General features: G+C 42.9%; 1 protein-coding gene across 1 annotated transcript in view; it reads right to left on the reverse strand.

Annotated features, from left to right (window-relative positions):
* Positions 1 to 51: 51 nt before the first annotated feature.
* Positions 52 to 24,803, reverse strand: part of LOC118375277 (collagen alpha-1(XXIV) chain) — a 237,162-nt gene continuing 212,410 nt past the window's right edge. The window contains exons 50-60 of the mRNA XM_052462099.1: positions 23,194 to 23,247; positions 22,769 to 22,831; positions 20,053 to 20,106; positions 19,339 to 19,374; positions 17,254 to 17,289; positions 17,046 to 17,072; positions 15,531 to 15,584; positions 14,863 to 15,031; positions 14,382 to 14,491; positions 1,954 to 2,193; positions 52 to 1,711 (exon numbers count right to left, since the gene is read on the reverse strand). Of these exons, the coding sequence (XP_052318059.1) occupies positions 1,565 to 1,711; positions 1,954 to 2,193; positions 14,382 to 14,491; positions 14,863 to 15,031; positions 15,531 to 15,584; positions 17,046 to 17,072; positions 17,254 to 17,289; positions 19,339 to 19,374; positions 20,053 to 20,106; positions 22,769 to 22,831; positions 23,194 to 23,247 (990 nt within the window). The 3' untranslated portion in view covers positions 52 to 1,564. The remainder of the gene's footprint in view (positions 1,712 to 1,953; positions 2,194 to 14,381; positions 14,492 to 14,862; positions 15,032 to 15,530; positions 15,585 to 17,045; positions 17,073 to 17,253; positions 17,290 to 19,338; positions 19,375 to 20,052; positions 20,107 to 22,768; positions 22,832 to 23,193; positions 23,248 to 24,803) is intronic.

The following is a 24,803-nucleotide window of genomic DNA, read 5'->3' on the forward strand; positions in this document are numbered from 1 at the left end:
TTTTAACCATGTCACTGTTGGACTTCAGAAATACTGTTATGAACATCAACAAAATAACAAGACGGTATTTACTATTTTGGGATTAAAACATTTCATTTATTTAATGTCAATATATTTCATATTTACACAATTTTAACTTTATTCCTCGAGAGCATTTACTTATTTAATTACACTTTTTTCAACGTAACATAACTTAAGAACAAGATCATTGCTATTTCTGATGTGTTCTGACTCTGGCCTATGCTAGCTGCCAGTATGAGCTATCAACCCCCATTGTAGTGAATGTGAACATATACAATGAACAGTCACATAATGTGTGTACATAGTATACAAATACCATTTTTTACATAAATAGTTATTTGGACTAAGTTGGAGTTGACCAAATAGATCTCTGAGAGTATAATTTATTGGGGTACAGTAATGTGAACAAAAACAAAGGATATAAATAATCAACAATATAATGTCAAAATATACACAGGAAAAATGTCTCACAACTCACTGATGTTTCACGCTCTTGTGTCTGTTGCAGCACCAATGATAGGTTACGTTACCACCTACCAAATAAAATGAAGAGTAAAAGCTAAAAAATATGTAATTCATCAACAAATGTTTCATATAAATTTCAAATAAGTACTCTTATAACAGATCTTGATGTAACCGGTACATAAGGACAAAGAATTACTTGACACTAGCACCTATAGAAGGCATACAAGCAGGAGGTAGAGCACCATCTTTCAAGGGTCTTGCACACAAATGTCCAAAATAGAACCATATTCCTGATTTAGTGCACTACATTTGAGCTCTATGTGCCCTGGTTAAACCTAGTGCATTACATAGGGAATATGGTGCCATTTTGGACTTACCCAAGGTGTAAACATCCAGCTGTGTTGGACAACAGATTCAAACATTAAAAATAAACAAAATTGCGGTCCGAGCTGGCAGTTGACCTTTGATTGAAATTGCAATATGAAATCTCTCACTCTTAATTCACAAGCTATTGCACTCTTAGGAAGCTTTTGTTGTACAGTATTCCTGTTACAAAGCCCCTAGAGCTTTCCTTCGGATAGCTAGGCCCCTTCTGAGGATGGCTGGGAGGGTGAATATGGGGGAGAAGGAGGATGGGGGTGGGCAGTAGGGAGGGAGGCACAGGATTTGAGTTTTAGGACGGTGTTGTGTTGATGAGCCCTGTCCTGAGTCCAGGGACCAACTGTCCAACGAACTCAAGCATCTTTTGAAAAACAAAAACCAAACAGGCACACTTTACACATTTATTTGATAAATATTGGTATACACTGCTCTCCTGAGGCCATCTTACTGTAAGCTGGCCTAGTTTGCTATGGACTGAGTTCTTCCACAGAAGTCTGCCATCGATTGGACAGGGCATTTGACACTCGCTAACACTCCATAAAGGGTCTCCCACATGGGGGAGCAGACCTGACCAACTCTGCTTGGGCTTATAGAGATCTCTCTTTGGTTTGGTGAGCAGCCATTTTGGCCTGCTTATGCCATACTCGTTTTTTATAGTTTATATTTTGGACAGGCAGGCTAGCGATGGATAATGACCTCACAGGAAGCAGACAGGTCCCACCTCGAGGTGGCGCAGATCGTTGGACTGTGACAAAGGTTGCTCCTGTATATCAATTATGGGGAGCTCGTAGCTGTCCTGAGTATGGAAGAAGAAGCGTGACTGGTGCCAGCTGCCATCTTGGATCTAGAAGGGAAAATATACAATATGAAGTCATTGACACACAATGGATGCCCGTATTCACAAAGTCTCAAAGTAGGAGTGCTGATCTAGGATCAGTTTTGCCTTTTAGATTATAATGAATAAGATTACATGGACAGGGAGGACCTGATCCTAGATTAGCAATGCTACTTTGAAATGCTTTATGAATGCAGGCCCAGGTCTGAAGTGAAATCATCATATATCTCTTCCTCTCTCCGGCTCCTTACCCTGCATTCGTCTAGTAGCATGTGAGGTTCAAGTAGAGTGTCTGCCTCAAACATCTGTCCGTTCCATCCCCTAAACCTTGGTGGTCTGGCCTGATACTCCTGTCCTGGGTCGTCAGCACTGTAGGTGTTTGTGGGGCTGAAGGGAGGGTCACTCAGACAGTGGAAGGTAATGTCCTGACTGGCCTCTGTGCTCAAGAGGTGGAGGAACTTCATCTGAACCTTATGCACACCGAACGACAGCTGTGGAGGGAGCATGGTAAGAGTTAGTGGAGATTACGGAGGCATCTCTTATGATACCTTTCACTGCTCAATAATTCAGCAAACAGATGCATACAGAGGGGAGTAATGCTGCCGGAACACAAGGGAGCAGCACTCCCTTACTCTTTCAAATTTGAGAATACACGGAGCTGAGAAAAATCTATCTGGAAAATGATTTCTGAAGCTGAATCAATGTCCCACAAGATCCCAAAATGATGAATTAGTATTTGACATAACATAACCTAATACAAAAGCATAGCATAGTTACTATTTTGGCGTAATGTTATTTTTACGCCAAAAACACCTCTTCATTTCTAGTGAGATTTTATCATGGATAGCTGAAGCTGAATAGTCACATTTCTTTCCTAATGCGGCCAACACTCAACTGCGCGTGCCACAAGAAAGGATATATTCTTTGAATAAAACAAAATACGACAAAGACTAACAGTTTAACACCATCTACTATAATTTGCTCACAAAACAGTAATTCAAACAGATCTAAATGCATATTCCCTTGAAACTGAATGAGATCAAATGATTGGCTTGCCTACACAGTCTGGACTTTTCACAGATAAAACGTGAAGAATTATCATTCACGATTGACAGTGATTGGCTTAGGCCAACGTTCCAATTGGAGTATGTATTTAGAGTGTTGGGCCAGTAACCGGAAGGTTGCTGGATCAAATCCCCGAGCTGGCAAGGTAAAAATCTATCATTCTGGCCCTGAGCAAGGCAGTCAACACCCTGTTCCCCGGGCGCCGAAGACGTGGATGTCAATTCAGATAGCCCCCCGCACCTCTCTGATTCAGAGAGTTAAATGCAGAAGACACATTTCAGTTTAATACATTCAGTTGGACAACCGACTAGGTATCCCCCTTTTCCTTTCCTTTCTGCATATTCTGTAATAATATTCTATAGGCTAGGCCTACATCTGTAGGAACACATTTTGAATGAGAAATGATGATGTAATAAAAATGACATTACACCAGTGACAGAGACTGATTATCATTCTTAGCTATCACGACTAGTGAAGGTTTCTCATCTACTGAGGGATAGTGAAATGCTACATGTTAAAAAGGGGAACTTGGATTATCGATTGCAATGGTCATAAACTGCACAGCACCAGCAGAGAAGAAGTCTAAAAAATTCTAAGTGATTTCACAGCCGAGGCCGTGCATGAAATCCTGTCAGTGAATGTTCTGCCATCGCAGGCCCCTGAGCCTGTGTTGGGATGTATTTTGGAGTGGACAGTGATTTTTAATTTTTTAAATAATTTTTTTAATTTTACCTTTATTTAACCAGGCAAGTCAGTTAAGAACATATTCTTATTTTCAATGACGGCCTGGGAACAGTGGGTTAACTGCCTGTTCAGGGGCAGAACGACATATTTGTACCTTGTCAGCTCGAGGGTTTGAACTCGCAACCTTCCGGTTACTAGTCCAACGCTCTAACCACTAGGCTAAGAAGTGGGATGGGTTTTCTTAGTTGACGTGCTTAATTTTGTATGATGTCGTTTTCCCCCTTTCCCACAAAGTTTCTTATTCAACACCCTGTCCAGCTGGTGTCGGCAATGCAGCATTAACATTGGATGCCAACCGCCGGTAAACACCATCGAAGAAGAGGTAGAGGGACTACAGGGCTTAGCAGGTCTCTCGCTAAAAAGAGATGTCGGCTTGGAAAAGTTGAACATTGAAAAGACTGAGGGAGGCAGAGAATGTGTCTGAATCTGTTGAAGCGAGCAATAACAAGGGAGATGGTATATCGAGGAAGATTGGTGTCAAATTCAAACAGTGAGCCAGACGCCAGTTTGAGTTCTGGAGGTGAAATGGAAGTGGTAGAAGGTGTTGTGAGGAACTCTGAGCCCGAGCCTTGCATTGATGGACATGGTTATGATAAAGATATGTTTGATCCAGAGGGAGTGTGATTTTTGAAGAGGGTGGAACCTGTCCTTTTGGCTGATCCATGGGTGGTTTCATGTTGGGTGGTAAAGATGGTTGGTGCTGTTGAGTCGATGAAGGTAACCCGAAGTGGACTTGTAATGTTTCTTTATGTTTCTTCAGATCAGAGTGAGCAGGACGCTCTGTGCAACGCAACTTAAGTCAAGATCTGTTTCTTGCTATTTCTGGTGTTTGCCGTCTGGAGTCAGTCTTTACCAGACAAGGTCATGTCAGGATATATCATTTACCCTGTTAGAGCGTTTGTGGCAAGTCCACTGCGCTGTTTCAGGTGTAACATTTATGGTCATGTCGCAGTAGTGTGTAGGAGGGAGATTCCAAGATGTGGGAAGTGTGCAAGAGGGCATGGGATAGAGGGTTGTGTAGTTTCAGTGGATAAAGGTGTGTGTCAACTGCAGGGGTGCACATGTTGCTGGGGATCGGAAGTGTCAAATGCAATAAAGGCAGGTTGAAGTAGCTAGAGCCAGAGTAGTGCAGAAGGTGTCTTATGCTGAGGCAGTGAAGAAAGTAGAGGAGGATAGGTCAAGGGTGAGGGATTCAGAGAGGATCCCTGTGAATAGTAGATCTGTGCCAGCACAGAGGGATAGGCCAATGAGTGATATATACTTTAATAAGGTTGGCTTCTTAGTGTTCATGGCAATGGTTATCAACTTTACTGTAGAAATTAAATGTAAATCACCGAAAATAGATGTTGTGGTGGCAGCTGCAGAGAAGTACTTGGAGTAGGAGATTACATTGTGTGTTGAGTGGTAGTGTCCTGTCCTCTCAGGCCGTTGGCCTGGGGTCGGATCAGATAGGGTTAGTAGTGGAATAAGGTGATGCGTTTTAATGAGTATAGGGTTAGTTGGTAGGGTAATTAAAATATATGTATATTATTCGGTTCCCCTTTCCCATCGCAAAGTGTAATGGATCTATACTATAGTTCAGTGGAAATGCAACATATTGGATGCCAACCACCGTTAAACCTCACCGAAGAAGACATGGATTGTGTATGTTAAAACAGTAACGTTTGTTTCACCTTGTCATTTCCGGTCACAACTTGCAGACTTGTTTACGTGTTGCTGTGCATTTTGTTGCCAACCTTCCTTTGCTACCTGACAACTTTACGGTTTTTACTTTTTAATTACCGTTTATATTTTTAGTTTTCCCTCACTCAACTTTTTTTTCATTCAACTTTTTCACTCCGGACATGGTTCGTCAGGACCTATAACAGCCGAAGCTAAGTAGTAACATTAACACGATGCCTTCTAATTGCAGTCGCTGTACTCATAATATACAGGAGAACAATCGCCTTACGGCGAGGATAGCTGTGCTGCAAGCCCAGCTTCAGACGCAATCGTTAGGCAAGGGTAATTTCAGTGTAGGAAAGAATGAAACAGTGTCTGTGCCACCAGTAAGTACAGATAATAACGTTAGTACAAATCCCCTCGCAAATCCCCTCGTCCCCGCAGCCGGACAATTTTCTCATGACTTCTGGAGGGAAATGCTGTAGGAATGCTCATCCGGTGTCGCTCATTCAGCCGACAGAAACTTTCAACCGGTTTTCCCCATTAAGCAGCGCTTCGGAGTCTGAGGCCGAGCCTTCTCGTCTCTCCTCCTCCCATTACGGGGTCTGAGAAGCCAAAGCCTCCCACCATTAGCTCTGACAAATTGAAAATCCTAGTCATTGGCGACTCCATTACCCGCAGTGTTAGACTTAAAACGAATCATCCAGAGATCATACACTGTTTACCAGGGGGCAGGGCTACTGTCGTTAAGGCTAATCTGAAGATGGTGCAGGCTATAGCTAAAACTGGCGAGTGTAGAGAGTATAGAGATATTGTTATCCACGTCGGCACCAACGATGTTAGGATGAAACAGTCAGAGGTCACCAAGCGCAACATTGCTTCAGCGTGTAAATCAGCTAGAAAGATGTGTCGGCATTGAGTAATTGTCTCTGGCCCTCTCCCAGTTAGGGGGAGTGATGAGCTCTACAGCAGTCTCACAACTCAATCGCTGGTTGAAAACTGTTTTCTGCCCCTCCCGAAATATAGAATTTGTAGAGGGGAGGGGTGCTGGAGGGGTGCTCTCCTCTTATCTACCAACATAGACAGGGCTCGAAATCCTCTAGCTCCACAATGAAATAGGGTGCAGGCCAGGCAGCAGGCTGTTAGCCAGCCTGCCAGCTTAGTGGAGTCTGCCACTAGCACAGTCAGTGTAGTCAGCTCAGCTATCCCCATTGAGACAGTGTCTGTGCCTCGACCTAGGTTGGGCAAAATTAAACATGGCGGTGTTCGCCTTAGCAATCTCACTAGGATAAAGACCTCCTCCGTTCCTGCCATTATTGAAAGAGATCGTGATACCTCACATCTCAAAATAGGGCTACTTAATGTTAGATCCCTCACTTCAAAGCCAGTTATAGTCAATGAACTAATCACTGATCATAATCTTGATTTGATTGGCCTGACTGAAACATGGCTTAAATGAGGCCTCACGTTTTCGTCTTTTGAGCTTCTAGTCATGAAATCTATGCAGCCTACTCAATCACTTTTTATAGCTACTGTTTACAGGCCTCCTGGGCCATATACAGCGTTCCTCACTGAGTTCCCTGAATTCCTATCGGACCTTGTAGTCATAGCAGATAATATTCAATTTTTTGGTGATTTTAGTATTCACATGGAAAAATCCACAGACCCACTCCAAAAGGATTTCGGAGCCATCATCGACTCAGTGGGTTTTGTCCAACACGTCCCTGGACCTACTCACTGTCACAGTCCTAATCTGGACCTAGTTTTGTCCCATGGAATAAATGTTGTGGATCTTAATGTTTTTCCTCATAATCCTGGACTATTGGACCACCATTTTATTATGTTTGCAATCGCAAAAAAATAATCTGCTATAAATTCTCAGACAACACATAGATTCCTTGATGGCCTTGATGCCCAGACTCCCTCTGCCTACCCAAGGATGTCAGAGGACAAAAATCAGTTAACCACCTAACTGAGGAACTCAATTTAACCTTGCGCAATATCCTAGATGCAGTTGCACCCCTAAAAACTAAAAACAGTTGTCACAAGAAACTAGCTCCCTGGTATACAGAAAATACCCGAGCTCTGAAGCAAGCTTCCAGAAAATTGGAACGGAAATGGCGCCACACCAAACTGGAAGTCTTCCGACTAGCTTGGAAAGACAGTACCGTGCAGTATCGAAGAGCCCTTACTGCTGCTCGATCATCCTATTTTTCTAACTTAATTGAGGAAAATAAGAACAATCTGAAATATATTTTTGATAATGTTGCAAAGCAGCATTCCCCAAGAGAGGATGGCTTTCACTTCAGCAGTAATAAATTCATGAACTTCTTTGAGGAAAAGATCATGATCATTAGAAAGCAATTTACAGACTCCTCTTTAAATCTGCGTAGTCCTCCAAAGCACAGTTGTCCTGAGTCTGCAAAACTCTGCCAGGACCTAGGATCAAGAGAGACACTCAAGTGTTTTAGTACTATATCTCTTGACACATTGATGAAAATAATCATGGCCTCTGAACCTCCAAGCTGCATACTGGACCCTATTCCAACTAAACTACTGAAAGAACTGCTTCCTGTGCTTGGCCCTCCTATGTTGAACATAATAAACGTCTCTCTATCCACCGGATGTATACCAAACTCACTAAAAGTGACAGTAATAAAGCCTCTCTTGAAAAAGCCAAACCTTGACCCAGAAAATATAAAAAACTAATCAGCCTATATCAAATAAACAAAATGCTTCAGTCTGGTTTTAGACCCCATCATAGCACTGAGACTGCACTTGTGAAGGTGGTAAATGACCTTTTAATGGCGTCAGACCAAGGCTCTGAGCATCTGTCCTCGTGCTCCTAGACCTTAGTGCTGCTTTTGATACCATCGATCACCACATTCTTTTGGAGAGATTGGAAACCCAAATTGGAAAACCCAAACCCAAAATGTTAACTTTCACTGCTATGCGGATGACACACAGATGTACATTTCAATTAAACATGGTGAAGCCCCAAAATTGCCCTCGCTAGAAGCCTGTGTTTCAGACATAAGGAAGTGGATGGCTGCAAACGTTCTACTTTTAAACTCGGACAAAACAGAGATGCTTGTTCTAGGTCACAAGAAACAAAGAGATCTTCTGTTGAATCTGACAATTAATCTGGGTGGTTGTATAGTCGTCTCAAATAAAACTGTGAAGGACCTCGGAGTTACTCTGGACCCTGATCTCTCTTTTGACGAACATATCAAGACTGTTTCAAGGACAGCTTTTTTCCATCTACGTAACATTGCAAAAATTAGAAACTTTCTGTCCAAAAATGATGCAGAAAAATGAATCCATGCTTTTGTTACTTCTAGGTTAGACTACTGCAATGCTCTACTTTCCGGCTACCCGGATAAAGCACTAAATAAACTTCAGTTAGTGCTAAATACGGCTGATAGAATCCTGACTAGAACCACATTTTTAAAAATCATATTACTCCAGTGCTAGCCTCCCTATACTGGCTGATTTCAAGGTTTTACTGCTAACCTACAAACAATTACATGGGCTTGCTCCTACCTATATTTCTGATTTGGTCCTGCCGTACATACCTACACGTACTCTACGGTCACAAGACGCAGGCCTCCTAATTGTCCCATTTCTAAGCAAACAGCTGGAGGCAGGGCTTTCTCCTATAGAGCTTTTATGGAACGGTCTGCCTACCCATGTGAGAGACGCAGACTCGGTCTCAACATTTAAGTCTTTACTGAAGACTCATCTATCTCTTCACTGGGTCACATGATTGAGTGTAGTCTGGCCCAGGAGTGAAGGTGAATGGAAAGGCTCTGGAGCAATGAACCACCCTTGCTGTCTCTGCCTGGCAGGTTCCCCTCTCTCCACTGGGATTCTCTGCCTCTAACACTATTACAGGGGCTGAGTCACTGGCTTACTGGTGCTCTCCCATGCCGTCCCTGGGAGGGGTGCATCACTTGAGTGGGTTGAGTCATTGACGTGATCTTCCTGTCTGGGTTGCCCCCCCCATGGGTTGTGCTGAGGCGGAGTTCTTTGTGGGCTATACTCGGCCTTTGTCTCATGTTGGTATGTTGGTGGTTGAAAATATCCCTCTAGTGGTGTGGGGGCTGTGCTTTGGCAAAGTGGGTGGGGTTATATCCTTCCTGTTTAGTCCTGTCCGGGGGTATCATCGGATGGGGCTACACTGTCTCCTGACCCATCCTGTCTCAGCCTCCAGTATTTATGCATCAGTAGTTTATGTGTCGGGGGGCTAGGGTCAGTTTGTTATATCTGGAGTACTTCTCCTGTCTTATCCGGTGTCCTGTGTGAATTTAACTATGCTCTGTCTAATTCTCTCTTTCTCTCTTTCTTTCTCTCTCTTGGAGGACCTGTTCACCGGACGTGCTACCTGTCCCAGACCTGCTGTTTTCAACTCTCTAGAGACAGCAGGAGCGGTAGAGATACTCTTAATGATCGGGTATGAAAAGCCAACTGACATTTACTCCTGAGGTGCTGACTTGCTGCACCCTCGACAACAACTGTGATTATTATTATTTGACCATGCTGGTCATTTATGAACATTTGAACATCTTGGACATGTTCTGTTATAATCTCCACCCGTCACAGCCAGAAGAGGACTGGCCACCCCTCATAGCCTGGTTCCTCTCTAGGTTTGTTCCTAGGTTCTGGCCTTTCTAGGGAGTTATTATTATTATTTTGTACATAATGTTTCTGCCACCGTCTCTTATGACTAAAAAGAGCTTCTAGATATCAGAACAGCGATTACTCAACTGGACGAAGATTTTTTCTTTAATGAGTCGGACGTGAAGGATTTACTTCAGACACCAGACAAGGCCCAAATCCCTGTGATTCGCATGAGAAAGAGATGGAGATATCGCAGAGGTAGGTCTGGGTGCATTGTAAGGATCTGACGTCGAATGGGTAATCTGCCTCTACCATCAGTCCTATTAGCCAATGTACAATTATTGGATAACAAAGTAGACGAGCTACGATCACGAACATCCTACCAACGGGGCATTAAAAACTGTAATATCTTATATTTCCGCAAGTCGTGGCTGAATGACAACATGAATAACATACAGCTGGTGGGGTTTAGACTGCATCTGCAAGATAGAACAGCTGCCTCTGGTAAGACAAGGAGTGGTGGTCTGTGTATATTTGTAAACAACAGCTGGTGCACAAAATCTAATATTAAGGAATTCTCGAGGTTTTGCTCGCCTGAGATAGAGTATCTCATGATAAGCTGTAGACCACACTATTTACCAAGAGAGTTTTCATCTATATTTTTCGTAGCTGTCTATTTACCACCACAAACCGATGCTGGCACTAATACCGCACTCAATGTCTGTATAAGGCCATAAGCAAACAGGAAAACGCTCATCCTGAGGCGTCACTACTAGTGGCCGGGGAGTTCAATGCAGGGAAATTTAAATCAGTTTTACCTAATTTCTATCAGCATGTTAAATGTGCAATCAGAGGAAAAAAACTCTAGACCACCTTTACCCTACACACAGAGATGCATACAAGCTCTCCACCGCCCTACATTTGGCAAATTTAACCATCATTCTATCCTCCTGATTCCTGCTTACAAGCAAAAACTAAAGCAGAAAGCACCAGTGACTAGATCAATAAAGAAGTGGTCAGATGATGCAGATGCTAAGCTAAAGGACTGTTTTGCTAGCACAGACTTGAATATGTTCCGAGATTTTTCCGATGGCATTGAGGAGTACACCACATCAGTCACTGGCTTCATCAATAAGTGCATTGATGACGTCGTCCCCACAGTGACTATACGTACATACCCCAACCAGAAGCCATGGATCACAGGCAACATCCGCAGTGAGCTAAAGGGTAGAGCTGCCGCTTTCAAGGAGCGGGACTCAAACCCGGGCGCTTTAAGAAATCCCGCTATGCCCTCCTACAAACCATCAAACAGGCAAAGCGTCAATACAGGATTAAGATTGAATTGTACTACACCAGCTCCAACGCTCATCAGATGTGGCAGGGCTTGCAAACTATTACACACTACAAAGGGAAGCACAGCCACAAGCAGCACAGTGACACGAACATACCAGACAAGCTAAATTACTTCTATGCTCGCTCGAGGCAAGCAACATGCATGAGAGCATCAGCTGTTCCGGATGACTGTGATCACGCTCTCCGTAGCCGATGTGAGCAAGACCTTTAAACAGGGCAACATTCACAAGGCTTCAGGGCCAGATGGATTACCAGGACGTGTACTCCGAGCATGCGCTGACCAACTGGCAAGTGTCTTCACTGACATTTTCAACCTGTCCCTGACTGAGTCTGTAATACCAACATGTTTCAAGCAGACCACTATAGTCCATGTGCCCAAGAACGTCTGTAGCCATGAAGTGCTTTGAATGGATGGTCATGGCTCACATCAACACCATTATCCCAAAAACCCTAGACCCACTGCAATTTGCATACCGCCCCAACAGATTCACAGATGATGCAATCTCTATTGCACTCTACATTGCCCTTTCCCACCTGGACTAAAGGAACTATGTGAGAATGGACTGGCCACCCCCCATAGCCTGGTTCCTCTCTAGGTTTTGGCCTTTCTATGGAGTTTTTCCTAGCCACCGTGCTTCTACACCTGCATTGCTTGCTGTTTGGGGTTTTAGGCTGCGTTTCTGTACAGCACTTTGATATATCAGCTGATGTAAGAAGGGCTATATACTGTAAATACATTTGATTTGACTACAGCTTAGCATTCAACACCATAGTGCCCTCAAAGCTCATCACTAAGGAACCTGGGACTATCTTATTTTTTAAATCTTTATTTAACTAGGCAAGTCAGTTAAGGACAAATTCTTATTTTCAATGACAGCCTAGGAACAGTGGGTTAACTGCCTTGTTCAGGGGCAGAATGACAGATTTCAACTGTGTCAGCTTGGGGATTAGATCTTGCAACATTTCAGTTCTTAGTCCAACGCTCTAACCACTAGGCTACCTGCCGCCGACTAAACACCTCCCTCTGCAACTGGATCCTGGACTTCCTGAGGGGCCGCCCCCAGGTGGTGAGGGAAGGTAACAACACATCCGCCACGCTGATCCTTAACACGGGGACCCATCATAGGTACGTGCTCAGTCCCCTCCTGTATTCCCTGTTCACTCATGACTGCACGGCCAGGCATGACTTTATTATATTATTATTATTATATTATGACTTTAACATCATCATTAACTTTGCAGACAGCACAACAGTGGTAGGCCTGATTACGACAATGATGAGACAGCCTATAGGGAGGTCAGAGACCTGGCCGTGTGGTGCCAGGATAACAACCTCTCTCTCAACGTGATCAAGACAAAGGAAATTATTGTGGACTACAGGAAAAGGAGGACAGAACACGCCCCCATTTACAAATACAATGACTTGAATGGGATTTGTGCCACAAATGCTAACATGTCAGTATGTGGAAACAGTGCCAGGGAAACTAAATCAAAGCATGGATTAATGAGATCATATCTTTGAAAGCCCAATGAGTCAAACATTTGGCTGTAATAGAAGAACACAAGGATCCAAATGTTTATGTTTTGCCAGTAAATGTTTTGACCCATTTTGGTAACCAGAGCTCACACAATGTCCACTTGGTACACACTGGTTGAATCAACATTGTTTCCACGTCATTTCAATGAAATGACGTTGAATTGACATCTGTGCCCAGTGGGTGCTTGATGTGCAACAAAAGTCAGAAGCTATTCACTAATGTCTTCAGGATGTTGTTTCCCTGAATAGAAGTCAAAGTCATGTACAACAGGAGTTTCCAAACCTTGTCTCTCTTAAAACCCATTCCTGACACTTAGAAAAAATGAAATAAACAGTTGGATCATTAAGTGTTCTTCTATTGCAGCTAAATGTTTGACTCACTGGGCTTCCAAATAACAGTTTTTTGGTTAAAGAGATAGTTCACCCAAATTACAAAGTGACAAATTGGTTTCCTTAGACCGGAAGGAGTCTATGGACAAGGTATGATCGCATTAATCCATGCTTTGGTTTAGTTTCACTGGCACTGTTTCCACACACTAACATGTTAGCATTTGTGGCACAAATCCCATTCAAGCCACAGGAATGATATTAGCATTTTTCGCACATCATGTTCAAATCATCTACAAGTGACTGTGTTGAGCTTGACAATCAATTTGGCACTGAGTGGACAAAACATTATGAACTCCTTCCTAGTATTGAGTTGCACCCGCTTTTGCCCTCAGAACAGCCTCGATTTGTCAGGGCATGGACTCTACAAGGTGTTGAAAGCATTCCACAGGGATGCTGGCCCATGTTGACTCCAATGCATCCCACAGTTGTGTCAGGTTGGCTGGATGTCCTTTGGGTGGTGGATCATTCTTGATGCACACGGGAAACTGTTGAGTGTGAAATAACCCACCAGCATTGCAGTTCTTGACACACTCAAACTGGTGCTCCTGGCACCTACTACCAGACCCTGTTCAAAGGCAATTAAATATTTTGTCTTTCCATCCACCCTCTGAATAGCAAACATACACAATCCATGTCTTCTTCGGTGAGGTTTAACGGTGGTTGGCATCCAATATGTTGCATTTCCACTGAACTATAGTATAGATCCATTACACTTTGCGATGGGAAAGGGGAACCGAATAATATACATATATTTTAATTACCCTACCAACTAACCCTATACTCATTAAAACGCATCACCTTATTCCACTACTAACCCTATCTGATCCGACCCCAGGCCAACGGCCTGAGAGGACAGGACACTACCACTCAACACACAATGTAATCTCCTACTCCAAGTACTTCTCTGCAGCTGCCACCACAACATCTATTTTCGGTGATTTACGTTTAATTTCTACAGTAAAGTTGATAACCATTGCCATGAACACTAAGAAGCCAACCTTATTAAAGCATATATCACTCATTGGCCTATCCCTCTGTGCTGGCACAGATCTACTATTCACAGGGATCCTCTCCGAATCCCTCACCCATGACGCATCCTCATATTTCCCGAAAACCGTACAATACTGTTGAAGTTGCAGAGGGAAGGAAGAACAGATGTGTTAGTGAGAATTCGACTTAAGTGGAAGTCAGGATTTGTGAATGTGAACGTGTTTTTCTTTAAACCTAGATACAAATCTGTTTATTCAATTAGTGTTGCTTATGGACCAACTGGAGCCCCTGTGATGATGGAGGGCAGTGCTCGGTTACCTTGTTAGAGGCTACTGGGAGGAGACATGTCTGCCCGCCTGCCGTGAAGTTACAGAAGACCTCAATGGTGTCTGACGGACATCCGAGGTTAGGGTCGATCCAGTACAGTCCTACAGAGGTACATGTGTTGGATCTTAATTTGATCACTCTGTTGTTGCAGGACATTTCCAGCAAAGTAGTAAATGCAGAGTTGTGGCATATTCAAGGTTCAAAAAGGCTTCTACAGTTTGTAATTTCCAATTTAAATTGTCAAGACTTGATTTGCCCCAACAAAAAATGTATCAACCCCTGCAAAAATACCCATTAATTATAATCCACACAATAATTCACATTTCCTGCTGCTGCAGGATTATTTCCCTGGTCAAATTAAGATAGCAACTACAGTCTATTCTACTGAGTAAATCTGTGAAGATTACTAATATTGATGTAGATTGGGGAAAAGTGTCCATTAAATTGATAAATTCTGTAAATCGGTTCTCACCGTCAGAGAGCTTCTGTTGGCAGTCCAGCAGGTCCTTGCAAAACCGTGCCGGGTTCTCCCGGGTTCCGAGCGGTTTCTTCATGCTCTCGATCACACTGCTCAGGTAGTGCAGGGTCTTAAAGATCCCTGCATTCTGGTCCGAGAGGGACATCTCCGTGTTCTGGTAGATCTAGGCAAGCAGGGTTAGCATAGTCCACACAGTCCAGAGTGTTGCAGCATGCATGGGAAGAGGTTAGGAGAAAGCCACAGAGACAGCCAATCCAAAGCATGGACACATGGATGAATCAAACATTTCATAAGCATGAATTCATGCAGACACATGCAAGATGCATGCATAGAGGCACAACCCATATCCAACCATAGAAACACCATGTCAAAGTATTTAGAACATTTGCAAGCAATGTGTTTTGCATGTGTTAAACGCAATTAAATAAGGTTTATTTGTAGGCAAGGTAGTGACAGGCACCCACACATTAGTGAAAATACATCGAATTAAAGAGCAAAAAACTAACAGGAAGATTTTTGTAAATTGCTTTACTGAAAATTGTCACTTAACAGTAAATATCTTTAGAGTGAAGATATACCAACAGTGAATGTTACATATGGTAAATATGTTGTCTAAAGATTCAACTTTTGTCTCGTGTATAGACCAACAGTGAGTGCTTTACCTCTGTCCTCAAGGCACCATTGGACTCAAACAGAGAGTTGTACTCGATTCGTCTCTGAGGATACAACATCAACAAGTACAGTTTAATCACAGAGGCAGTAATAAGCAGAAAGCAGTAAACCAGAGGCCTGTATCAACAAATCTACACATTTTTCAACTTAGTAGGGGCATACTAATCGATGTCACTGAAAGCCTCCTCCCTGATTATTACATAACAAAAATGCCATTGTAATATTGTAGTTTAGATTTATTGGTTCAATACAACTGTTGAAACAGCTCACAGAGCACAGGGAAAGGAAGGCCACACAGATTACACTGTATGCTCCGCTTCTATTCTACCTCTGGCCCTGCAGCTATAAGACTGTTGCTTTTTCCCATTCCATCAAAAGCCTTATCTAAGCTTAGCCTGGCACCAACCCTAGGACAGAGAGAGAGAGAGAGAGAGAGAGAGAGAGAGAGAGAGAGAGAGAGAGAGAGAGAGAGAGAGAGAGAGAGAGAGAGAGAGACAGAGAGACAGAGACAGAGACAGAGACAGAGACAGAGAGAGAGAGAGAGAGAGAGAGAGAGAGAATACTTTTGTACTCGAAAAATACTCCATCATCAACAGGCTCTGTATTTCAGAAATCACACTGTCAAGTACCCATGATGCACTGTTCAACTATCTAGCAATTTAAACCATTTATTTTTGAAGAAAAGTTTTTCTCACTGGCTTTCATGTATTTCAAACGTGAGCTTGTCTGAGATGTCGTACTTGATGACAGTTGTTCTCCATTGGAGCGATGCGATTGGTTGGTCAACATTCTGGGGCGAGGCTTAGCGAAGGGTCAATTAAGAATTGAAACTGGCAATAACTGATCATGGCCATGAACTCACAGGAGCCAGTAAATGTTTTGACCCATTTTGGTAACCAGAGCTCACACAATGTCCACTTGGTACACACTGGTTGAATCAACATTGTTTCCAAGTCATTTCAATGAAATTACATTGAATTGACATCTGTGCCCAGTGGGTGCTTGATGTGCAACAAAAGTCAGAAGCTATTCACCAATGTCTTCAGGATGTTGTTTCCCTGAATAGAAGTCAAAGTCATGTACAACAGGAGTTTCCAAACCTTGTCTATCTTAAAACCCATTCCTGACACTTAGAAAAAAAGGAAATAAACAGTTGGATCATTAAGTGTTCTTCAATTACAGCTAAATGGTTGACTCACTGGGCTTCCAAATAACAGTTTTTTGGTTAAAGAGATAGTTCACCCAAATTACAAAGTGACAAATGGGTTTCTTAGCGAAGGGCTTAGAGAAGGGTCAATTGCCAGGGTTAGGTTCCAAGCATGTATTATTCATTCTATTTCTATGTGTGCTGCTGCTGCACAGAGAGGGGGAGGGGAGGGGGGGTGCGTTGCCTAGGGAAACTAATACTTGTTTGCTTCAACACCTTGTTCGAATCCGGACAAAGAAAAATATAAATGCTTTATTACAGATTATGTCACTATCTGTGAATGAAACAGGATACTTACGGTCGGGCCAGGAGCACCAGGGGGGCCCTGGGAGAGAGAACACAGAGAGGATTTTGACATAAATACAAAATAAACAGATACAAAGGCATATGTCTTCAAAAGACGACAAACCTCAATCTCTATGAACTGCCATAGAACTGTCAAGTAACTGTAAGTAGTAAGGAACCAGTAAGATAGGTTAGGACATAGTAATGGGGGGGATACTTACTCTGGGCCCTGGATGTCCCTGTGGCCCCTGGGGTCCCTGAAACACAAACACAACAACATGGTGTTACAATGGTGTCCAAGCAATGACATCACAATAGAATATTTGATGCACCTCCACTACTCTCTAGTGCTCTCAAATTAACAAAGATTGCAAAAAATGTATTTGTTGAAATATACACTCAGTGGCCAGTTTATTAGGTAGACCCATCTAGCACCGGGTTGGACATTTTTCCTCCAGAACAGTCTGAATTATTTGGGGCATGACGTTCAATCATTGCTCAATTGGTATCAAGGGCCCTAACGTGTGCCAGCAAAACATGCTGCTTATGCTAAATCCTGACTCTTCCATCAGCATGACGCAACAGGAACCGGGATTCGTCAGACCAGGCAATGTTTTTCCAATCCCCAATTGTCCAGTGTTGGTGATCACTTGCCCACTGGAGCCACTTCTTCTTGTTTTTAGCTGATAGGAGGGGAACCCGGTCTGGTCGTCTGCTGCAATAGCCCATCCTTGACATGGATCAACGAGTTGTGCCTTCTGAGATGCCGTTCTGCACTCCACTGTTGTACTGTGCTGTTATTTGTCTATTTGTGGCTCGCCTGATACCATTCTCGCCATTCTCCTTCAACCTCTCTTATCAACAAGCTGTTTTCGCCCACAGGATTGATGCTGACTGGATGTTTTATTATTATTATTATTATTTTTTTTGCACCAACCCTAGACACTGTCATGAGTGAAAAGCCCAGGAGGGTGTCCGTTTCTGAGAAACTGGATCCGGCACGCCTGGCATCGACGATCATACCACGCTCAAGTCGCTTAGGTTACTCGTTTTGCCCATTCTAACGTTCAATGAAACAGTAACTGAATGCTTCGATGTCTGTTTGCCTGCTTTATATAGCAAGCCACGGCCACCTGACTGTCTACAGGAGTGATCAATTTCTGTGAACAGGTGGTGTACCTAATAAACTGTCCCCTGAGTGTGTGTTGATATTAACATTATACATTTTGTATAAAATAGCTGCTCTAGTCTAAACGATCCAATCATAATCATACTTTACAGCCTGAAGAGCTGCAGTCAGTACAAAGGGTTCTGTGTTGAGGGCTCTCTTTGTGTTTCTGCAATGGAACTCTACCGCCCCCACTGGCCGATGAGGGAACTGACGGCACAGTACTATAGCAGCAGCCTTCTGCAGGCAGCTGGTTCTCATTAGGCCCCTGAGGAGCTGCCTAGAAGTGTTTGTGTGTCTGTTTACTGTGTGTGCTTTTGTGTTTTTCTCTCTCTCTCTACTGTTTGTGTGCCTATGAGTCTCGATGGGGCTTAGGGAGCCGTGAGAATCTTAAACCAGTTTACATGGCAGAGCGTGAGCTGTGAGAATCTTAAAACAGTTTACACGGCAGAGCGTGAGCTGTGAGAATCTTAAAACAGTTTACATGGCAGAGCGTGAGCTGTGAGAATCTTAAAACAGTTTACATGGCAGAGCGTGAGCTGTGAGAATCTTAAAACAGTTTACACGGCAGAGTGATAGGGAACAGTATACTGTACATTAACCCGGTCATGGCTAGAAGGGTCCCAGCTTTTGTCAAATTAGGAGAATTAACGTAGCAGGTTAGGAGAATTAAAGTAGCAGGTTAGGACAATTAGGTTAAGGTTAGTAAAAGGGTTAGGGTTAGCTAAAATGCAAAAGCTGGATCCCTTCTAGCCATGACCCATTAATCCCCACAGAGGATCACAGCACTAACATTATGACAAGGCATTTCCTGTACACTGAGGCAGTAAGGCTCCATGCACAGCCCACAGTGTACTGGAAATCCCCCTGCAACAGCTACTTTCACCACGAGTCTACCCAGGTAGCATGGTTATTACCTCAGGAAACACTGCCCATAGCTCCAGTTCAAACCAAACCAGGCCACGTGTCATCCAGTGTGTCAATCCTAGTTTATAGATTAAACACCAACGCTGAACTTCACACATAACCTTGTGGTTTTCCAACGCCTACCGAGTGGAGCATAGACTGCTTTCTCTCCAATGGATTATATAACTCTACAGAATGTATTCAGAATTCAAGTATTGGATTCATATCTCACCATTTCCCCATGGCTTCCCCTTGGACCCTTCGGTCCCTGTGGAGGAGAAAATAAGACTTTTAAAATACACTGGTTTCTTTTCTAAGTACAAGTACCCCAATTATTCTGGGTATCCCTCCATTCCATGCAGGTGTTGAACAGTACACTGGACATGAGCAGCATAGGTCATCCATACATGTTCTCCGCTGTTTTGGGACAATTTGTCCAGTTCCATCCATGAGTGGTTGGTTCTTCTAACTCTGTTATTCCTACAGTATAAAGCCCTTCATATAAGCACAACATACTAGTGACACACAACATACTAGTGACATACTAGTGAGGCTTGAACTTGATTGATTTATGGTTTATGCCTGAGGAGTCATGAATACACACTCTCTCTCTAGTCTAGAAAATGTCTGACTTTGACAACAGAGGGGCTTATCAATTCAGTGGATGACCGTTATGGTCTCTCTCTTCTCTCTCTCTCTCTCTCTCTCTCTCTCTCTCTCTCTCTCTCTCTCTCTCTCTCTCTCTCTCTCTCTCTCTCTCTCTCTCTCTCTCTCTCTCTCTCTCTCTCTCTCTCTCTCTCTCTCTCTCTCTCTCTCTCTCTCTCTCTCTCTCTCTCTCTCTCTCTCTCTCTCTCTCTCTCTCTCTCTCTCTCTCTCTCTCTCTCTCTCTCTCTCTCTCTCTCTCTCAGCACACACGGACATGTGCTCACACACACACTGAACCTACAGGTTTCCCCATTGGGCCGATCATCCCTTCTGGTCCAACAGGTCCACTGAAACCCTGAAACAGACAGATAGAGGAGAGATCAGCACACACACAATTTTTATACATCATTTTTTGCAACAAATCAAATCAAACTTTACTTGTCACATGCGCAGAATACAACCTTACCATGAAATGCTTACTTACAAGCCCTTAACCAACAGTGTAGACCTTACCATGAAATGCTTACTTACAAGCCCTTAACCAACAGTGTAGACCTTACTGTGAAATGCTTACTTACAAGCCCTTAACCAACAGTGTAGACCTTACCGTGAAATGCTTACTTACAAGCCCTTAACCAACAGTGTAGACCTTACTGTGAAATGCTTACTTACAAGCCCTTAACCAACAGTGTAGACCTTACTGTGAAATGCTTACTTACAAGCCCTTAACCAACAGTGTAGACCTTACCGTGAAAAATGCTTACTTACAAGCCCTTAACCAACAGTGTAGACCTTACTGTGAAATGCTTACTTACAAGCCCTTAACCAACAGTGTAGACCTTACTGTGAAATGCTTACTTACAAGCCCTTAACCAACAGTGTAGACCTTACCATGAAATGCTTACTTACAAGCCCTTAACCAACAGTGTAGACCTTACTGTGAAATGCTTACTTACAAGCCCCTAACCAACAGTGCAGTTCAAGAAGAGTTCATATTTACCAAATAACTCAAGTTAAAAATATATATATATAAAAAGTAACACAATAACATAACAATACAGGGGGTACCGGTACCAGTTTGCGGCGGTAAAGGTTAGTTCAGGTAATTTGCAGAGGTGTGGACTCGAGTCACATGACTTAGACTCGAGTCACAAATATGAGGACTTGCAACTCGACTTTGACTTTAACACCAATGACTCGTGACTTGAGCCTTTTGACTCGAACTGACTTAATACTCTCCCCAAGCCCAAACATAGAAAATGACAGACGGAGCTTTGTTCGACATTTGAAGCTGCACAAAGAACGGTAAGTCGTGGCTAATATAGCCGACAGCTATATCATTCATAACTTTGCCAGTGTTTGCATGTTGGCTAACGTAACGTTAAATCAATGAGCCTCCACACAGTCAGTCAGTGCGGGAACGTGATCATTGCACCCAAGATTGAGCTACAACTGGCTAGGCAGTTGGTAGCCTAAATCCTGTCTGATGTTACTGCTGTTTTTAAAGCCATTGACATATGTTAGCCTACTGTAACCACACACACTGTTGGTTACAGTAGCGACTATTGTCGCTCCTTGAAAGCGGCAGCTCTAGCCTTTAGCTTGATGCGGATGTTGCCTGTAATCCATGGCTTCTGATTGGGATATGTACGTATAGTCACTGTGGGGACGACGTCGTTGATGTACTTATTGATGAAGCTGATGACTGAGGTGGTGTACTCCTCAATGCCATTGGATGAATCACGGAACATATTCCAGTCTGTGCTAGCAATGACAATGACCAGTGGATTTGGCAGGACACCACAAACAGATCTGGGACCAGGCCAGTCCCACCTTCTACCCTGTGACCCCTGACCCCGATGTATTGTTTCCAGGGGGAGTCTGGCTTGGCAGGAGAGAGGGGGACCCTCTACTGTAGAGTAGCATCCGCGTCATCTGACCACTTCCGTATTGAGCGAGTCACTGGCACTTCCTGCTTTAGTTTTTGCTTGTAAGCAGATATCAGGAAGATAGAATTATGGTCAGATTTGCCAAATGTAGGGCGGGGGAGAGCTTGTATGCATCTGTATGTGGAGTAAAGGAGGTTGAGAGTTTTTTTCTCCCTCTGGTTGCATATGTGACATGCTGGTAAAATGTGGTAAAACTGATTTAAGTTTACCTGCATTAAAGTCCCCAGCCACTAGAACCACCACTTCTGGATGAGCATTTTCTTGTTTGCTTATGGCCTTCTAGAGTTGGTTGAGTGCTGGTCTTAGTGCCAGCATCAGTCTGTGGTGGTAAATAGACGACTACGAATACTATAGATGAGAACTCTCTTGGTAGATAGTGTAGTCTACAGCGTATCATAACGTACTCTACCTCAGGCAAGCAATACCTTGAGACTTCTTTAATAATAGACATCGCGCACCAGCTGTTTTCGACAAAAAGACACACACCCCCACCACTCGTCTTACCAGACATAGCATCTTTGTTCTGCCGGTGCATGGAAAATCCTGCCAGCTCTATATTATCTGTGTCGACGTTCAGCCACGACTCGGTGAAACATAAGATATTATGTTCTTAATGTACCGTTCTTAATGTACCGTTGGTAGGATAATCATAATCAAATCATCAATTTTATTTTCCAATGATTGCATGTTAGCAAGTAGAACGGAAGGCAGGGGAAGTTTAGTCGCTCGCCTACGGATTCTCAGAAGGCAGCCCTATCTGTGTCCTCTTTTCCTCTGTCTTTTCCTCATCCAAATGACGGGGATCTGGGCCTGTTCCCGGGAGAGCAGTATATCCTTCTCGTTGGACTCCTTAAAGGAAAAAGTATCTTCCAGTTCGTGGTGAGTAATCGCTGTTATTTTCAGTCATAAGAGACGGTAGCAGCAACATTATGTACAAAATAAGTACAAATATATGTTACAAACAATGCAAAAAAAACGAACAAATTAGCACAATTGTTTAGGAACATGTAAAACGTCAGCCATCCTCTTTGGCAGCATCTTAACAGTAAGTGCTGATTCTGTACTTACCAGAATGCCAACAGGACCTTTAGGACCAGGTATGCCTTTGAAACCCCAATCCCCATTTGGTCCCTTTGAAAAACACAGAACAGTCATTTGATTGATCACTGCTAATTGATCATGTCTATAAGAACACGTGTCAGTGGTGGGCGTAGAGGTATTATTATTTAACTATGCAAGTCAGTAAGAACAAATTCTTAATAACAATGAGCCTACACCAGCCAATTGTGCGTCGCGCTTAGGACTCCCAATCACAGCCAGATGTGATACAGCCTGGATTTGAACCAGAGACTGTAGTGACACCTCTTTCACTGAAATGCAGTGACTTAGACTGCTGTGCCACTCGGGAGCTTAATATATAGGGCTGAATAGCTCATCGAGGGCAGACAAGGATGGTGAATGTCTGTGGTGATCTCTCAGAGCCTCTGACTCACCTTAGGTCCTGGAAAACCGGAGAATCCAATCATCCCCAGGTCTCCCGGCTCCCCCTGCAGGCCAGAGAAACAAACACACTCTGGTACAACTGGAACACAAATGAAACACACAGCTCAATCACAAGATAAAATGACACTCCGATACAACTCAATCACACGACAAAATGACACTCCGATACAACTCAATCACAAGACAAAATGACACTCTGATACAACTCAACCACAAGACAAAATGACACTCCGATACAACTCAATCACAAGACAAAATGACACTCTGATACAACTCAACCACAAGACAAAATGACACTCTGATACAACTCAACCACAAGACAAAATGACACTCTGATACAACTCAATCACAAGACAAAATGACACTCCGATACAACTCAATCACAAGACAAAATGACACTCCGATACAACTCAATCACAAGACAAAATGACACTCTGATACAACTCAATCACAAGACATAATTACACAACTCAATCACAAGACAATAAGACACTATGACACAACTCAATCACAAGACATAATTACACAACTCAATCACAAGACAATAAGACACTCTGATACAACTCAATCACAAGACAATAAGACACTCTGACACAACTCAATCACAAGACAATAAGACACTATGATACAACTCAATCACAAGACAAAATGACACTCCGATACAACTCAATCACAAGACAAAATGACACTCTGATACAACTCAATCACAAGACATAATTACACAACTCAATCACAAGACAATAAGACACTATGACACAACTCAATCACAAGACATAATTACACAACTCAATCACAAGACAATAAGACACTCTGATACAACTCAATCACAAGACAATAAGACACTCTGACACAACTCAATCACAAGACAATAAGACACTATGATACAACTCAATCACAAGACAATAAGACACTGACAACTCAATCACAAGACAATAAGACACTTCGACACAACTCAACCACAAGACAATAAGACACTCTGACACAACTCAACCACGAGACAATAAGACACTATGACACAACTCAACCACAAGACAATAAGACACTCTGATACAACTCAATCACAAGACAATAAGACACTCTGACACAACTCAATCACAAGACAATAAGCCACTATGACACAACTCAACCACAAGACAATAAGACACTCTGATACAACTCAATCACAAGACAGACAATAAGACACTCTGACACAACTCAATCACAAGACAATAAGACACTATGACACAACTCAATCACGAGACAATAAGACACTATGACACAACTCAATCACAAGACAATAAGACACTATGACACAACTCAATCACAAGACAATAAGACACTATGACACAACTCAATCACAAGACAATAAGACACTCTGACACAACTCAATCACAAGACAATAAGACACTCTGACACAACTCAACCACAAGACAATAAGACACTATGACACAACTCAATCACAAGACAATAAGACACTATGACACAACTCAATCACAAGACAATAAGACACTCTGACACAACTCAACCACAAGACAATAAGACACTCTGACACAACTCAACCACAAGACAATAAGACACTATGACACAACTCAATCACAAGACAATAAGACACTATGACACA

The sequence above is a fragment of the Oncorhynchus keta genome, chromosome 1 (genome assembly GCF_023373465.1).
Source record: "Oncorhynchus keta strain PuntledgeMale-10-30-2019 chromosome 1, Oket_V2, whole genome shotgun sequence".
Lineage (NCBI taxonomy): Eukaryota > Metazoa > Chordata > Actinopteri > Salmoniformes > Salmonidae > Oncorhynchus > Oncorhynchus keta.